Here is a 19063-nt window from a genome sequence, read left to right as displayed (position 1 = left end):
ATAAAACTTTTTTTGTGTTTGACTCGCTACATATTCCAAGAAGATGATGAACCCCACTGGTGGGATTTGAGTCTTCATTTATTTTCTGAATGTTGTGGTTTGTCTCTCATAATGATTCAGTGTGTGAAAGTTCCACTCACAAGGAGATGATCGCGGAAGAGAGACTGTATGACGCTTGCTCAATATGCACACAACACAATAACAGCTTGACAAAAGACGAGACCCTTCAGGTGCGCATGTAGGCACGTGAATCTGTTTTCGCCATCATGTTTCCACGCGTGGACACCGAGCCGCAGTAAACCTAGCCTAAGAGGAAGTGGAAGGTGTCTGGTTGGGGGCCGCCGTGACGCTGCTTCCTGTTCCCATGACTGTGTTACAGTTTCCAACAGAGTTGTTAAAAGCTGCCGTGGGTGCACGCTTTGCCTCATTCCTCCCACTGTATCTGCTGGCCTGTTTGGTTCTCTCTCTGTGGATGAGTAACTCGTACCATGCTGTTATTTTGCCCGCAGCTCGCCTGAGGTTAAAGAACGCTGGTTAGATATTCTTCACAGGTAAGAAAAAACATTATTCACAGATTATGCATTTAATAGTCCAATATGTATTCAACTCAAGAGCCTTTCAATTATCATAATTAATAACAGTTGGATAGCACTCAAGCTACAATGTACAGCCATTTTGATCAATGTTGACAACATAGTATTGCTGCAGGCATCAAATTATCAGCGAAATCAATAAAGACGAGTACGTTTCAAATGAATTTAGAAAAACGCTTCAACACATATTTTCAGATAACGTGGTGTCGACTCCAGCAAGATAACATCTTTAAATAATGAAGAGCAGTGTACATTTTGTCTCTAATACTAAAGATAAATAAATAAATAAAGAACTACATGATAGCATTATAATGATCCACTATAAGGATTGATACACAAAAACATCAAATAAGGGAGATTTTGTCTGGTTAGGTTAAGTTAAAATATAGACTAAAAAGTGTGAATACTAAAAGAATTAGGTGCAAAATTGTAAATTTATGGGTATCTTTTCACAGAAAAATTAAAGACGCAAAAGCAAGAGCTGGTTGTGCTTCTTCCCCACCAGACGCCCTCATGAAGGTTTTGGGTGGCAGCATCACAGTAAGTCTCTCACTGCTCGCTCTGCCATGTCCAATAGAAACCAAAATGTATTTCAAAAAGAGCTTTCTAGTAAATAATCTCTCTCTCTCTGTCTCTCTCTTCTTTTAGACTAAAACGCTAACAGGAGGTAGCATGGAAAAATGCATTGAGCTTCCAATTGATGTAAGTAAAACCTCCATTATACTGGCTTCTTGAGAATAAAGATGTATTTCCACTCATGTTGAGATCTGTGTCTGAAATGCAAAAAAAAATACATCTGAATCACAATTCAAAAGTGATTTTAAAAAGTTGTATATGATTGATTGTTGGCTTCTATGAGTGTCTTTTGTCACATGATGTCTTCACTCTAACTAATGTGGTGCTGGGCGATTGAGAAAACACAACACCCTTCTCCCTTCTGTCCTATTTGCATGTTGTTCCTCTTGCATACTCATCACCACATCCCTTTTTTTTTTTCCTTTTGTTACCAGGGCGATGCAAAGATCTGCACGGTGCCAAAGCAGTTGAATAACCAGGAGGACAAACATCCCATTGGTGAGTTTGAAAGTGGCAGCTCTGATGGAGGGCGGGGCTCATTAATTGTGCCATGTGTAGAGATGAGACCACAGAGGACAACCACAAAGACAGAAAAGGGAAATGTAAACTACTGATAAGAGCGAGCAAATGAAGAAAACTGTCTGACACATTGGCACTCTGGCTTAAAATCATCTTGCACATCTGCTTTTTGCTGCTGTGTTGCACCACTTTTAAATTGTCGTGAACAGAAGACTTAAATACATCTGTACGTATAATATATAACGTTGAATCAAACATTTCTGCTTCCAACAGAAACCAAGTGGAACCTCGTGAGGAGGCTCAGAAAGGGCTCTAGTTTCATCAACAAAGCATGCCGAGCAGATACTGATACCAAGACTCAGCTGTTTGGACAGCCCCTCTGTAAAATATGCCCAGATGAATGTTCACTTCCCAAACCAGTCACAGTAAGTACATCCTCTACCTTAAATGTCAGATCTCGTCGCCTCTTCTTGCCAGTCAAGCTTGTCTTAAAGACGAAGAGAAAACGTTTATTTCTCAGATTTGCATATTGTTTTAAGAAATAGAGCTCCTCAAGACTGACTAATAAGACAACTCATAACTAATAAGCAAACACCTTCTTAGCTGAACTTTGACAGCTCTTTGACAGCAGGAAACCATGCGAGCGCATGCTTCTGCACGTCGATTACTCTCAGCCCATAATTGTACTCAGCACACTCAGCTGGTTTCTGTCTTCACTATGATAAGCTCACGCCTCTCCTCCCCTCCTTTCACCAGGAGGTGCTGGTGTTGCTGAGGAAGAGAGGACCGTCCACAGAGGGAGTCTTTCGGAAACCTTGCAATAACAGGAACATGAAGGACATCAGAGAGCAGCTCAACAGCGGCCTGGAGGTGGACATGGAGGTCCAGCCGGTCGTTCTGCTCGTCGGGCTGCTTAAAGTAAATTCCCATACTGTTAACATTTCATATTATACCGTTAATACCACTGTAAATATTACTTCTATAAATAACCACCAGTGCTACAGTACTTGCTACACCATTAGCATTAATTAAACTACTACTTCACCTGATGCTCTGCCTATGTTACCGCTATGTTTTCATATGTGACCACCGCAATCACAGCGACAGCTGCTGCTGCAGCTACTGTACTACCACTACTGCTACCACAGCGGCGGGGGAAGAAGTACTCAGAACTTTTAGTAGAGTAAAACGTTAACACTACCACAGTGTAGAGATACTGTAATGCAAGTACATGTCCTGCATTCAAATTAAGTAAAGTACAAAAGTATTCATATATACTTAAAGTAGCAAAAGCAAAAGTATTTATTATGCATGTATGTGCAAGCATGACTTTAGTATTGCGGCTGCAAAATAAAGGGTTAAAGTTGTTGTAATCTGAATCTGCAAAGTAACTAAAGCTGTCATATAAATGTAGTGGAGCAAAAAGTACAATATTTGCCTGAGATGTAATGAAGTATAAAGTTGCATAAGATAGAAATACTTAAGCAAAGTACCCTTAGTTACTCTCCACCCCTGTACCACCACCACCACTACTACTACTATAGTTTCATGACATTTAATCTGCTATCTAATAATGCACAATGTAATAAGCCAGTATGCACAATATGAGGTCCATCCTTGATGCCTTTATGTTATGTTTGTTCTCACCCACATCCAATCCTTAGATCAGTTAGAATGTCACACCAGATCATTTCTATTTATAAGCGCTGTGTCTCATCACCGACTCCCTCTCTTGTTCTTTGCAGAGTTTTCTGAAGGAACTTCCTGGCAGCCTGCTGGTGTCTGAACTCTATGACAAGTGGATGGCGGCTCTGGACACTGAAGACACCCAGCAGAGAGCTCTGGAAATCAAGACGTAAGCAATCCATACCCGCTAATGAGCCTGGACATTTACCAGCAACTGTGACTCCCAGCGTGTATTTGCCCATTATCATTTTTTAAATTTATTTATATATGAAAAGAAATCTGTTGGAATTCTCATTACCGCGTATGTCGTCAAGAGTAAACAGTGTTGAGTTTTGCAGAACATTTCCAATGTGCTCCATCCGTAGACTAAACACAAAACCACTTCTCCATTTTAGTCTGTCTTCAGTTTAAAAGAAGGAAGAAACTTTGAATTGAAAAAAAAACGAGCGCCAAACTAAACTCTTCTTTCCTGTTCTCTTTTTTTTTTCTTCTTCCTTCCTCCTTTTGCTACCCGCCTACAGGGTGGCAGAGGACCTCCCGGGGCCCAACAAACTCCTCCTGCAGCATCTAGTCTGCGTCCTCCACCACATCCTCAAAAACGCTGACAGCAACAAGATGGACGCCTACAACCTGGCGGTGTGTATCGCCCCCACACTGCTGCAGCTGGACTGCACCCCGCTGGATGAGCAGAAGGAAAAGATGATGAAGGTGAGAGAGATTTGTTATGAATATTCTTTCTCAGTTCTGGTGCTTTGAAGCTTTGTGGTTTCAGAATGCAGAAAACCTCAAAAGGTTTCATAAAGTTACACTTGCACTGACGTTTGTTGAGTTGAGTACTAATAAAAAAAACACACTATGTTGGTCGATTGAAGCAATGCACTGTGTCTGGACTGTATCTGTTCTGAACCACAGCTTTGCTTTTCTGAATTCTTTATATCATTTTTACATTGTTGATTTACTTCTGTTTTTCTGATTTGTTGCAGGTCACAGAGCTAACTCAGTTCCTGATCGAGCATCATGAGATACTTGGAGAGAATATCCTAAATCTGCTGGATACTGATGAAGGTACATTTTCACTCAAGTCTCTGTTATTACTGTATGATTGGGGTTGGGAACCTTAGGTTAGACTTTGGTCACATGTAGAGATCTTATTCACGTCTTTGTTTCCCCCGCTCTGCAGACTCACTGTCCTCCCAGCATCACGACTCTGCGTATGACAGCACCGACCCGGATGGAGATGGAGAGGCAGGAGAGACTAGATCATATTCCTCTCTCAGATCCAGCTTCACCGCCTCCTCTTGGCCAGCTGATGCCATCTTCAACACAAAGCCAGCGTTCGACCGTCGCTGCTCCGAGCCCATCATCCTCCTCTCAGCTGACCTCGAGAGCCTGTGCAGTCACTCCAGGAGCCACGACGACTGCTCAGTGGAGAGGAGAGACTTTGAGGAGCAGCCTCTGAAAAAGCAGATCTCAGACGACTCCTTCTTGCTCAAAGGGCGAGGTGGAGCGAGACAAGTGTCGTCTTTTCCAAGACTTAGCAGCAACTCCGACGTGGATCCTCTGCCCTACATGGCAGGTAACTGCTCGTGCTCTTCCCTTGAGAGTGCTGCCTCTAATCAATCTGAAGGCTCTGTTTTCACCAGTTCCCCCGTGGGGTCGCCAGCCTGCCCCAGGAAAGCAAACACCTCCAACCAGCCTTCGGTGGCTGCAAAAGTTCAGCAGGACATTGCCAGGCCGAATTCAGAGGAGAAGAGGCGTTCACAGTCCATGAGAGTTGTCAGTCGAGTCCTAAGGACCAGGAGCTTAGGGGCCTTAGGGGCCTTCAGCAGAAACAGCTTGAAGAAAGAATCTCAGAAGGAAAACTCCTTCCCTTGTGAAACTCTCCAGGAGGACTCTCAGAGTGAAGCAGATCCACCAGCCGAGTTTCTGCGTAAACCACGCCCTCTGTCGGCCATTGAAGTGTTCAAGCAGGTGGACAGCAAGCTGCCCTGCAGGCCTCCGTCATACAAGCAGGCGTTGAGGAACACGAGTCCTCCTCCGCAGTACGGGTCAATGACCGTACACGATGCCATACAGCTGGAGAGAAGGTCCCGTCCGTCCTCTGTAAATTACGACTTCCCATCTACCTGCTCAGTCAATCAGTACTTAGACTGTTTCGCTCAAGCTGCACAGGACAAATCAAACGTTGTCGAGCAGCGGCAGGCTTTCCGTCAGAGAGCTATGTCCGAGTCTGTGTCTGCAGGTCATCGTGAGGTTGTGTCACGGAGGTGTAGCCAGCCCGTGTTTGAGGACATTTCTTACGCCAAGGAGTCTTATGTTTGATCGACTTTGGAACTGTTTCACAGATCAGATTTTAAATATACAAACATTTTGAGTTAATTACCGTGGGCAAAGCCTAAGAACCAGTCTTTAAACTGCCAGTTAGAAAGCCGACAAGCTTCATTTATTTTCATTCATTCAGAGACACGACATTCATATGTTTTCTTTTAATCGCAAGGCTTCATGATAGCAGCACCTCCTTCCCCTTTGAAGCTGTGTTTTTGAAGCTGTGCCCACTGATTAGCTCCGTGAGACAGTATATGTTGTATATGTACTTGAAGTCCAATCTGTTCATTTTTCACTGTTTCACTTTGAATGAATGCCAGCTATGTGCCGCCTCTATGGTTGCATTTTCTCAGTAGTACTATTTAGAGTACAACATTTAAAAGATATGTAGTTATCAGGAGAGATATCTATCACAATGAAGCTATAAAAACACAGTTCACTGTGGATAAAATATGCTATGACTTTTGATTTCCTATGTTTTGTTTGACGTTGTTGTTGAGGTATGTGATATGTTGTGTGTGGTTTTTTTGTGTTGCTTTTTGTAAATCCTCTTCACCTTGCATGTTCTGTTTTTTCACTACAATTAAAGCACTTTTCATGTGGTAGACTATGCTTTGTAAATAAAATGTCATGAATATAGATGTGGAATCTTTGTCAAAGGGGTATTCCAGAGTCAAACCATTTCACCAGAAATTGTTTTTGGTCAAAGGGGAGAAAAATAACACAATAAAAGAAAATAACAAAGAAAAAAAGTCTTATTTCACTGTTTCTATACGACCTTAGAAAGCTCATGTTATGAATGTTGTGGTCCTGAAACGCTCCCCAGTCAAATCATTAGCGTCAGAAATAATGAGAAAATGGAGGGTGACTCGTTTGGCTCGACTTCTCTTTGCTAGATGTGTTGCATAACATAATCTATCGGGCCTCATTGAGAGAACACCATGTTCTGGCACATATGCTGAAACAGGAGGAAATCGGACTTGGTCACATGGGTGGATTTGGTTTTTCTCTGAATTGCTGTTCTTGTCTCTGAGTGCACAATGAGCTGATGCCACGTCTCTTCCTTCCTTTCTATGGTGTTTTAACGCATCGCTTCCTTCCTCAACAAGTCAATTTAGTTCATCTAGAAGTTGCAATGAGATTGCAGCTGAGCATTTGGTGACATTTTTCATTTAGGATAAAGAAGATAACCTCTGATAATGCTCATTTTACATCATTAGCAACACAGTTCAAAGCAACATTGCCAATTACAGTAGAACTGCAGGAATGTCTACATTTGTGAAGCATATAATGTTTATTTAACCTGAATCAAAGAGGCCTTTGTTAAACTCTTAACTCATTATTTTGATGTGCAGGTGCAACAAAAAAAAAAGGAAGATCTGATACAGATCTTAACACATCAGAGCACAACACCACCACAAGCATGAAAAACAACCAGAGAGCTTCATTTCCATTTTTTATTTGCAAAGCCCAATATCACAAATGTGCGTCAGAGGGCTTCACAATCTGACAGCATGCGACGGCCTCTGTCTTTGGACCCTCGCATCGGAGAGGGTAAGACGCTCCCAATTAAAAAAAAAAAACAATTAGCACCGATCCGACGCAATGTCAGCATAAACCTTTACAAGCTCCAGAGAGTAACTGTTAAAGGTGTGTTGTGTCTATTTGTGTTGGCTTAGACACATATTGCTTTAATCGTGCATCACCCTCTGCATCACACTTCGCATCACAAACTCTATGGTGTGAATGGAATCCTCACATCTCTCTGTGAGATGTACAAAGACTTTGCACAAATATGTTGGTTGCTGTTGGTGGTCGAACCTCTCAAACAAAAGAAGGCCGCAGGTCTCTCTCTCTCTCTCTGGCGTCTCTTTCTTCAGCAGAGTCCTGCCAAAAAATCAGCTGGGTCCAGTTTACCATCAAAACGTATTTAATAATTAACAGAATGCTAAACAATTCCAAACTGAATCACACTATCGATAGAAATATGTTCCGCGGATCAGAGTTAAACACACGTTTCATCCAACAGACCGTCAAAGCCAGTTTAGCTGTTAAACGATAACGGCGAGATCTGAGTAAAAATCCTTGGAACAATGTCTTTATACTTGAAAGTCTCCGTCCGTAACTTCAAAAGTTCAGTATCAGCTTCAGTGATTGGCTGAAATCCAACTGTCCCCTCCAGTGTCTGCTCTTATGTGACCTCATGGGCCTGGTCAGATCCTCCTCTTCTATATTCTTATGGTTTATCACTTCTATGAGTAAACATATGATACACATATGCTATCCTCTTCAAGTAAATACACTGTAAACATATAATACATTCCATCAGTAAATATTTTGTGACATTTTATTACATTGTGATATTTCATACATTCTTCAAGGTGTGCTTTTAATCACACTAAACATGCTTCTAAACTTAAATTCCTCACATTACATTGCAGGTAATATCCGAACCTCGACTTAATTTGATATTTCATGAATTATGAAGCTCCAAAACGTTTAAGTTAGCCAGAGCTTTTTTGAGTTATGATGAACATTTAGTCCAATTTTCAGAGAAAAGAGTTGCAGCCGGTTGCAGCACATTTACTGCATTGCTTTAAGTACAGATGTACCTTTTAAGCAGAGTGTCAACAAAACATCCAATCATCAACTAATGAACTCGAATACCTGTGTTGAATACACTTATTGTAAGTCGCTTTGGATAAAAGTGTCTGCTAAATGACTGTAATGTAATGTAATGTAGTGAACAGCTGCGCTTTAGCTGATTTTTAATGAACACATTGTACCGCTGTGTAAATTACTACTGCCTGGCCGCTGATTGAATATGAAATGCAGAGCTGTGCACAGCATCACATTAGCTACATTTTAATCACTTAAATTACTAAATGATGATGAGATTACTCATTGTGTTTTACCATATTGACGGTAGTGGTAATGGTATGACAAAAATACATTAAGTGTGTAATCTCTGCTGTGTTGTTAATGCACTGACCCTACTTAATAACATGTTCACTTTCCATGAGAGAGATTATAGAAAATGTCGTATTTGTATCTGCGCTGCATTTACTTTCCATATGTTTTTTGACAGTAATCGTCTCTGTTTTAACCTCACTGCTCTTAACTGCCTCCATTGCCACCTGCTTGCATCTTAAGGCTTCAAGTGTGGAATACAAAAAAAAGAAGATGATGTTGTGAGTCTATTTCTGCACTGAGAAGAGATCAATGTGTGCCCTGCTGGTTGCGTAATATCGTGGCTTACATTCAACACTAATGAGAGGAGGCTAACACAGTGGCAAGCTGAACAGCTTACCCTTTAATAATGCCTAATGATTTGTGACAGCTGAAGCATAAACAATAATCCATGCAGCAAGGAGAGCAAAATCCAAAGCCTTCACGACACAGAAACCCCCGCACTCGTCTAAACAGACGTTCATTATTCCTTTTGAAAAAAGATCACAAATACAGGACGTGGCTCCAACATGGTGTTCTCCTGTGTGTTGTGATTATAATATAGTTGTCATGGAAATGTTACATAATGATGCTTCACTTGTTTTTTACGAAACAAATAAAATATGCAAGACCATGGCAATATACTACACTAAAATAGTTGTAGTAGTAATAATATTTTACTGGTCGCAGCACCATTATATTTGGCTGTTAGTGTCATGTAATGGCACAATTATCATAGTAGCACTAGTAGTAATGGTAGAAGTAGTCACAATAGTTGTAATAGTGGTAGTAGTCGTAGTAGTGGTGGTGATACTGTACTAGTTATAGTAGTACCGGTAGTTGTAGTGATAGTGAGTAGTAGTGATAGTAGCAGAGGTAGTGGTGATAGTAGTTGTAGTAGCAGTAGTTTTGGTATTGTATTAGTAGTAGTCTTGGGACTAGCAGTAGAAGTAGTAGTGGTACTAGTGGTAGTGGTACTGTCCTAGTAGTAGTAGTAGTGGTAGTGGTGGTGGTAGCAGTGATAGTAATGGTGGTAGAGGTACTGTATTAGTAGTAATAGTAGTATCAACAGTAGCAGTAGTAAAGGTGGTGGTAGTAGTAGTACTAGTAGTAGTAGTAGTAGTTGGCATTATGGGTTGTAGATTTTGAATTTGTAATGATCTTTTGTGATCCAGTGTGGGCTGTTATGTCACAAATCAAACATGCAAAAATGAGGGCAAAATTATATCAGTCAGTAAATCTCTGATATGGAGAACAAAAGAGCCAGTTCAGTCGTCACTTTGACCACAGAGCTCCAACCTTTGTACGCACAAACACAGTCTAGTTTCAACATGTGGTGTCCTATTTTTCTTTGACACTCTAGTTTTCGTAGAGCTGAAAAATGCTCTCTGTGGTTAACATCATCTACAGTCGAGTTTTTGCTTTCCTTTACTAAAGGCCTCGTGCCGCCCACATTTCACTGTTGCCTGTGAGCAAAACAAATGTTTTCGAGTGCACAGGTTTGTTTTGCTTGTTCAACGTTAAAGTATACAAAAAATGTAGAGGTGGCAAGAGATGTCAAGCCTGCACTGCAACTCACAATAAGACTTTGGCTTGTTACTTCTAGCTATGTAATCACCCCTATAATACCCGGAGAACATGTACAAATAGAATACCAGTTAAAAAACGTTTTTAACTTATAAGTGAGTGATGTACAGGATTTGCTTTGTTTTTCACCTTTTGACTTCTTTGTACAGGAAGTGGTCCTTGCATCCGCATGTTATACTCAGAACTGAAATGTGTTGAAACAGAATAAGAAAAGTCAATAGAGGTGGTTACAGTTTTTAAACAAAGTCTCATCAGCTTTAGAATTGTTACTATACTAATGTACAGAGTGCCTGTTGACTCTCCCAGTTGTGTTACGGTTGTAAAAGGTTTGTTTATATATCTATTTAGTTTTTTTAGATTGACAGTCTCACCACAAGGTCCGTTTAGCTTGTGATCATACAAACAATTTCAAGCTAAGGAATGCATTTTTGCAATTCTTACGCCAGCATAAATGAGAAGTTCTCAGGATATAAATAAATATAATAAATCTACACAGCAAACTCTATCTGCAGAACAGAACAGCTACTATGGCCCTCTTAGTTTGCGTTACAATGGATACTTGTGTTATTATTATTAATATTAATATTAGTGGTAGTGGTAGTAGGATGAGTAGCAGTAGCAGTTTTAGGGAGAGGAGTGGTCGTAGCAGCAGCAGACGTAGTAGTGGTACTAATAGTGCGAGCAGTAGTAGAAATAGTAGTTGTAGTAAGAACAGTTATAGTAGTGTCATTCGTTGGAGTAGTAGTATTTTTACTACTAGCAATACTACTTGTAAAATATGTAATAGTAGCTGTTGTAGTAGCGGTAGTAGTCGAAGAAATACAGCATCTTATACTGTCTGTTTTTAAAGGAAGTGACGTAACGGCAGCTATAACCTTACACTTCCTGGACACGGTTGCTACAACAACAGTTCGTCGTGTCTTTTAGTTATGGTTGTGTTGGTAACCTGTTCGCTTCCAAACATTAACATTGCTACTTATTACAATTAACGTTTCGGTACCCGGTAGTTTCTGTGGAGGAAAAAAAATGGATCCAAACGGAAATTACATCTTCTCGAGTCGCCCCAGAGCTGTTGAGAACCGCTCCAGATACAAGGAGCCTCAGTCTGAACAGTACGTTTGGTGCTCATGTTTGTGCTTGGTGCTAACATTGCTAACGTGACCTAGCTACATCAAGTATTACTGCAGTTCAGAGGGAATATTTGCTCAGCAAATTGTTTTTTGTTGCTGCTGGTTTGCGTTCCTTCTCCTGCAAAAAAAAAAAAAAAATGCTCTTCTGTTATTTTTTTAAATTTATTTTGATCTTTTATCTCGTGTTGCACGTGGGCTGCATTTAGTTGTACATCCCACGGTTGCGTAATTACAATAAAGTATTTGATCCTTGAATTTATGATGCTTAAACATGAATTCATCAATAATTAAAGTCCAATAATATAATTTATATAATGATGCAACACTCAGGAAATTGCAAATCTGCACAATGAGTACTTCTACTTTTGATACTTTTACAACATTTTGCTGAAAACACTTTTTGATTTAATTTTCAATGCAGCACTTTTACTTGTAATTGAGCATTTTTACACTATAGTATCATTATTATTTTTCTTTTTTTAGATATTCTCTGTACTTCCTCCTTCCTAACCCTCTGTACTTCCTCCACCACTGTGTTACCATCCCTGAAATAATATCTCTAATGCCACCTGCAGCACAACATGGATCAGCATGTCACCCCTGAAGCAAACAAGGTTAGCTGAGCTGACTGTGTGACTGCGCTGTGTTTTTTTTCCTACACACAGTACTTATGGAAACATCATGTATGACCGTCGTGTTGTCAGAGGGAACACTTATGCCCAACACATCATACCAATTGTAAGTAGGAAATAACCACCTTGATGTGTTTCATGCCTGGTAGGTTTGCCTTTCTTTCTGCCATGTCTTCTTAAAAATGTGTGTTGTCCACCTTTGACAGATGGCTCAGCCAGACCCTGTTGAAGCACAAACACAACAGCAGATCAGGAGGAGACGCATTGCTCGAAAACAAGCCAGGGAACAGTTAAGAACCAAGACGCCAGAGGCCGTGCAGGGCAGAAAACACATCGATATACAAACAGGTAAGGTATCTAGACATCTTCAGAACATCTCTACTATAGTCAATCAGTTATGAGTTTGTCAAACGTGCTGTTGGAAACAAAGGCTGTTTTGTAATACTCTTGACCTTTAGAGCAGTATCTCGAAGAATTGAGTGACGTTATAGTGGCTACGGATTTCGAGTGCCAGACTGATGCTTTCCTGGACAAACCCGCATCCCCACTCTTCATACCTGCCAAATCTGGCAAAGATGTTGAAACCCAGATAGAGGAGGGAGAGGTAGGGAATCCAAGTGGGAGGTCTGGCCACACTTTACACACTCGATAGCCTTAATATAGTTCTAGTAAAACATGTTAGATCTGTTTTATTTATGAGGGGAAACTCCTCTGAGGTTCTTCTCCACATGAAGCCCAGTTTATTGTTGTAGAATGTCTTCTGTTGATCTGGGGGAGGGTTTTTTTTTTTTTGGGATGATAAAATCAAACCTAATGTTTTTTTTTTTTAGTTTCACATTGTCAAACCACTTATTACTACGTTCCTCTCCAGTTGTTTGACTTCGACAGGGAGGTGCAGCCGGTGTTGGAGCTCCTCGTCGGTAAGACAATAGAACAGTCTCTCGGGGAGGTGATGGAGGAGGAGGAGCTGGCCTGTCTCAGGGCCCAGCAGAGGGCCTTCAAAGAGCTCCGAAATAACGAGCTGGCAGAGGTGTTGAGGCTTCAGGAGCAGGAGAGACGCCGCGGTGAGGAGAAAGTAGGTTGTCCTTTCAAATCACTGTAGAGGAACACGTCTAGGATTGGGCAATTTCCTTCGGTTCCTTAAGTTCTGCAAGCATTGTGACCCTACATGGCCACAGCGTCATGAGCAGAACAGTTATGTTGCTTTCACGAGAGAGATTTCTGTATTAATGTGTTTTCTCTGTGCGCCTCTCCATCCTCACTTTTATGTTATGGAAAAAGGTCATATCAAGTGTACCAATCAGAATTCGTAAATACTTATAAAGTATCAGACATCACCAGTTGATTGGCTGTTCATGTTGCCATGGTGACACATGCTGTGGCTCAGGGCTAGACCGGGTCGTCCTTCCATCAGAGCGCATGTCGACGGGTCCTTGGGCTGTGCCTGTGGTGTATGAATGGGAACGAATGATGACATAGTTCTGATCGGCATTGTGTGGTAGCCTTCGCCATAAGTGCATGAATGGGTGAATGACATAATAATAATAATTTCTGTAGGTTTTGGTCTCTTTTTTGTCTGCTCAAACATGGATGGCTATAACTACTAAGTTCTTCTTCTAATATTTTCAAGCAAACTTCTGTGCTAGAGGACTGGCTGTTAGAAGAAGCACACCCCCAAATGTTCAGCAGATAGAGAGGGGATACTGTGAAACACAATGTGTGCTTTCTTCTGCCCTCAGGAGCGTAGAATTGCCCAGCAGAAGGAGGTGCTGAAGAATGAAAAAGAGGTTGCAGAGAAGATTGCTGCGCGGGCGTGCGCCAAGCAGTACTTGTCTGATCTCCTACCTGCTGTCTTCACCTCACTGAGAGGCCACGGCTACTTTTACGACCCTGTGGCGAAAGGTCAGCCTTTCTTCAGCATCAACTTCCATTCAAACTCAGCTTCCTACTGACACACAAGGGCATCGCTGCACTCCACTGCTCACAGCGGCATTTAATCACATCTGTAGGGGGATCGGTGACTAGTAATAGATGAGCTCGTTGATACCCTGTGCCTGATTTTAATATGAGTGTTTAACCTTTTTTTTTTATCATATTTGCGGTTGCTATTTTCCAGATGTTGAGACTAATTTCATCCCATGGCTGATGGATGAAGTTAACAACAGTTTGGAACGGAGATACACAGCAAGGAATCTGCTGGACAGTAAGGGAATACAGTATATTTATTCGGCTGTTTTGAAGACATCCCCCTGTTTCAGCTGAGCAATGCTCTCATTTGAAAACCTGCTTTCACAAATACTTTATTCTTAATGTTCTGCAGGTTTGATTATTTTTGGCAAAGTGGTACAAACATTGTAATCCGGACCCTGGACCTAAAACCATAGATAGATAATTGAGAATTATTTTCTAAGATGTTAACAGAGAGGAATAGAGATGAAACAAGTGGTTTTGATTACCACAGATACACTCCCTGCACACAAATGTATCTTTTTTGAAGATAAAGATCTGATATTGTGGCTTTCTTTGGGTGACTAAATTTAAAGCTGCAGGTCACTTCAGTTCAGTTCACTTTTTGTCTAAAATTAAATACTTTATTTTAAGATGCACATATTTTAAAAAGCTTTCTGTTATGTATTTTATTTTTTAATCCAGCCTTTATTTTACTTGAAATGAGAGAAGATCATCTATATATTATTAGGGTATGTGTATGTTTGTATGTATTATAATTCATCCAGTTCAATCTGAAAACTGACAATAAATATTGTTGAGATATTATTGTAAATGGTATAAATGTGATAGAATCTGAATTGTAAGTCTTCTAAATGACAGTAATGTAATGCTGATGTTATTATCTCTGACAGCTGAAAGGTATTTCACAAATCTTCCTCCAGGGGTCATCAGCTCATAGACACTGTTGGAGCGCCATCTAGTGGTTCCTTTTAAACACAACAGAGGTAATTCATGTCAATCATATTGCACACAGAAACGTCCTCATCCTGTCTCTGTCTCTCCCTGTCTTTCAGATATCATCCATGATGTCGTCCAGAAGAGACGGGAGATGTTCAGAGAGACACAGTGATGATGATGTCACTGAGTGAGGTCATGGGCACGAGTGCATTCTCAAAACTAAAATGTTTTTTTGATACTGATTAAACTACCGTGAGTTGTCTCTTATAGAACATAATGCAATTGTGTATGTTTGCTGGATTATTCTGTGATCACAAGTTTGTGTTCAATCTTAAAAATTGGTTTTATGATTCTAATGTTTAGTAGGGAATCTGTGAAAGAGTGAAAAATCCAATGCAATTTTCTCTTATTCTTTCCTATTAAACTATTTGTTTGTTGTAGTATGAGGAGATCACCTTTTATTTTTTTCTACTAGATATCTAGGTCTTACAGCTCAGTGAAGTTTCAGTCATTGAAAACCAATAAAACTGGGATGAAAAGATTCGGTATATGCAGAGATTTGTTGTAAATCTACGATTTCGCTGCCAATGGAAGATCTGACGTTCTTAAACACAACACTTTTACGGTTCTTTATAGTCCTTCGCTGCAGCTTTGAATTCACTTTATCGTAGTCTTGTATCATTGACTTCCTTCCTTTTCGTTTCGGACATGCGGTCTATTTGTCCATTTCACCAGTCATCAGAACAAAGTTCCTGGTTGTTGGCTGGTTTTCAAAACGCCAAACACAGCAAATCAGACAAATACTAAGTTTTATCTTAAAAAGAGTGAGTCAACGAAAGAGATACAAGTCACACAGGAGGCAAGCAACAGGTTTAATACAAACTTCAAATATTTAGAGGACCATTCAAAGTGCCTTTCTGTGAATATGATCTATTTGCATCAGGCATCTCTCTGCAAACAGTTCATTCAGATGCTGTAACAGGCAAATTGAACCGTGTTTTGCATTGCTCTGACAGACTCCCTCTAGTCTACACATTTAGCTCAACACACAAACAAAACAAGGTTATTTAAGTCGATGGCTGTTTTATTATCCTCATTTTTTCATACTTCATCTAATACATTACTAATATAACAGGCTATTATTACCAACTCTCAAGGACATTCACTGACATATTTTCTTTATTTTCAACAGGCTCAAGCACTTTTATCCTTAAGGAAGGGCTTAATAATGATGATGGAGGTGGTGACAATGGCCGGTTAAGTAGTACAAAGTGGTAGGCAGGGCTGTCACATCTCTCTGGTTTCGCGTTATGATGTGAAGTAGCTCTAACCTCCGCTATATACGGCTCTATTTTAATCCCTCCACCTCATTGGCCAGCTCACCTATGGCGCCACCCCTCGCATTTAGCGGCACTTCCTCGGGTTCTCTGCAGGGCGGATGACGAACACTTCCCCAGAAAAAGAGTTTGTTGCTGTGCCGCTTCAGTGCTCAGGACAGGTGACAAAGGTGATCCATGAGGTTTCTATGTATTTATCTGGACTCAGGGATTGTATTAACAGTTATTATTCAAATAATTGTATTGAGATTAATGTAGTTATCTCAGCTAAACTGACAAACTGACAAATACAAAAACACGTTCAATCAAACTGTTTTCAGCCACGTAGGCCTGATTAAAACTGCTGGGCAGAATCTCTCAATCAAAATTTAAGAGTGTGATTCATACACATAAAATACAGTATGTGACATGGTTTGATTTATGGACTTTAGGTGTATCTACATTACTTTTTAAATGTTATATGTGTCATGTGAAAATCATAAAATACATTTAAGAATAATAAATAAATAATAAAAGTGTGATTCAAACAATACAATCTTTTGATGAACTCCAAAATAACAAAGAACACATACGTCATACAATAGTAGTCTAATGATGAAGAATTTAATTATTAAAGAAGGATTTTATTCATTATTTATTTTATGCTATAAAATACATATTTGATAAACATACAAATAGCTGACATTTTGAAATATTATGTAGTTGGTAATACTACTAGTTGGGGTAATTATAAGCCAGGTATCAGTGAAAATAGTAATATTGATAATGTATGTTTAAACCATTAATGTATATTAGACACAATCACATAGAGTCCACATTTGTACCATAGATTAGCCATAGCCTTTATTGATTTAAACTAATTGTACAATATGTTTTCATGATCCCGGATTTAGTGTCCCCGGCTGGTTCCCGGGACCCGGGGTTGAACCTGCGATCCTCCAGCCTACCGGTGACAGAAGCAACAGGATCGCCACAGTAGGATTGATGAGCGCCATATTGCGCCAGTCTAAACAGAGGAAGGGGAAAATCTGCTGCTGTGGGCTTCGGACAGTCGCCTCATCTCTAAACCTCATCAGCTCCGGTAAGACAAACAACTACCTGTCTCTTATACGGACTGTACTGCAGTAAAGCGAGCTCGAGGCGGTGTGAAAACATACTTTTCACACCTTTTTTTTTTTCCGGCGTACTTTCCGCTGCTCTGCACAAAGGAGACAAATCTCACAACAGGTGTCTGTGGGATTAGAGTGAGGATGACTGCAGCGAAGAGGAAGCTCCTGCACAAGGGGGCACCATTATTATTACAGCCTGGGGCAGAGTCTGCTACCAGTTTTTAAACGATGTGTTTTATTGTGAAACATACGTCATCTTTCGTTGCCGATCAAAGAGGTGGAATTTCTCGTTTGCTGAGCTTTAATCGCCTCACCGTCGCTGTGGGCGTTTACCCATAACATAGACGTAACCCTCCAGCGGAAATACAGTCTAGGAATCATCACTTTGTTGTAATTTATAACATTATTACAACCTCAACAGGTCATATGCGGCAGGGTCAGTGGCCATGACCATTGGTGGTAATCTGTGGTGTAATGCAAAGTGTGTCTTTTCCTCTTAAAGCGACTTTATTCCGCGACACAGACTAGTGTAAAGGGCCTCTATTAATCTAAGTTGTTAGCAACGGAAGGCGTGAAAATAAAAGACTAAAACAAGGCAGGGTGGGGACTATAACTTTTATCATAGCTAGTGGGTGAGGCACATTGAGTACCGTATTTAACCTCACTGGTGTGTAGGTGAGTCGACAGTGTCAAGGTAAAATAGAACTGCGGGACTTCCGGTGTTAAATGTCAGAATAAAATAATTTAGAGTAACGCATGAAAGGGTCGGGCTGGAATATACATTATTAAAAGAGATGATGATAAATGAATGATAGTTGATGGAAATAATTCGTTTTATTAGAGAGACATACAGCAAGAAGCACTGTGGCCAAACTTTTTCTGTTGATTTGTAGATCAATTGATTAGCCTATCAACCAAAACATATTTTTGATTTAATCATGCAAGTCATATATTGAGCAAAAATGGAAAAATATATATATTTTAGTTTCTTAAATGTGAGAATGTGATGCTTTTCTCTGTACATAAATGTGAATGTGTAAATTGAATATCTTTGCATTTTGGACTGTTAGTTGGACAAGACACAATATTTGAATGTCATTTTTCACTACATTCAGACATTTCAAAGACTAAATGAGTATTCAATTCATAGAATATCTATTGGACAGCTTCATTAATATATTTCAAGCAAACATGTCTAACCTTCTGTTGTTCCAGCTTCTGAAATGTTAGGATTGGCTGCTTTTCTCTGTTTTATATCGCTTAAAATGTAATATCTTTGGGTTTTAGACGGACACAATAACCAATTGAAGACGTCTCTGCAATGAATGTTTTTCACCATTGTCCAACAGTTTATAGTCAAGATGATTAATAGAAAAAGATATTTGAGGTATTACACAATATTGAAAATATAATTGTCCTTTTCACCCGTTGGGTTAGTTGGTTTTAGCGATCTGACAAACTTCTTTATAGCAATGATATTAAGTTTACATTTTAAAATAGAAAATGTTAACGTTTAAAATTGAAGATGGGGTTGGTTAAAGATTTGCTGTGAAAAGATTGGTATTAGAATCTTGGCAGGACTTGTAAAAGTACATACGCTCAGAAGGGACCCGACTCTTATTTTGAAGTTGAGCGGGTAGCTTCCGGTGATATGTTATCTAGCCGCTGCCAGCTTGCTGCTTCTCTCGGTGATTCATCCTGATGACTGTCGCC

General features: G+C 40.1%; 2 protein-coding genes across 2 annotated transcripts; both read left to right on the top strand.

Annotated features, from left to right (window-relative positions):
- Nucleotides 1-423: 423 nt before the first annotated feature.
- On the top strand, nt 424-6336 carry tagapb (T cell activation RhoGTPase activating protein b). Its single transcript, XM_068737350.1, has 10 exons — nt 424-551; nt 1049-1133; nt 1242-1295; nt 1604-1667; nt 1962-2113; nt 2445-2606; nt 3434-3543; nt 3896-4082; nt 4358-4439; nt 4555-6336. Exons 2-10 carry the CDS (start codon nt 1107-1109, stop codon nt 5694-5696), a joined length of 1980 nt encoding a protein of 659 aa, XP_068593451.1. The 5' UTR covers nt 424-551; nt 1049-1106; the 3' UTR covers nt 5697-6336.
- Nucleotides 6337-11091: 4755 nt separating this feature from the next.
- On the top strand, nt 11092-15347 carry rsph3 (radial spoke head 3). Its single transcript, XM_068737345.1, has 8 exons — nt 11092-11347; nt 12031-12103; nt 12204-12345; nt 12456-12601; nt 12869-13072; nt 13737-13899; nt 14114-14200; nt 15021-15347. The coding sequence occupies exons 1-8, from the start codon at nt 11262-11264 to the stop codon at nt 15074-15076; spliced, it is 957 nt and encodes a 318-aa protein (XP_068593446.1). The 5' UTR covers nt 11092-11261; the 3' UTR covers nt 15077-15347.
- Nucleotides 15348-19063: the final 3716 nt, after the last annotated feature.

Source organism: Cebidichthys violaceus, unplaced genomic scaffold, assembly GCF_023349555.1.
Source record: "Cebidichthys violaceus isolate CVI_PGR_0920_01 unplaced genomic scaffold, fCebVio1.0.p SCAF_78, whole genome shotgun sequence".
NCBI classification, from domain to species: domain Eukaryota; kingdom Metazoa; phylum Chordata; class Actinopteri; order Perciformes; family Stichaeidae; genus Cebidichthys; species Cebidichthys violaceus.
Note: the sequence above shows the minus strand (reverse complement) of the source record. Positions and strands in the feature narration are given on the sequence as shown.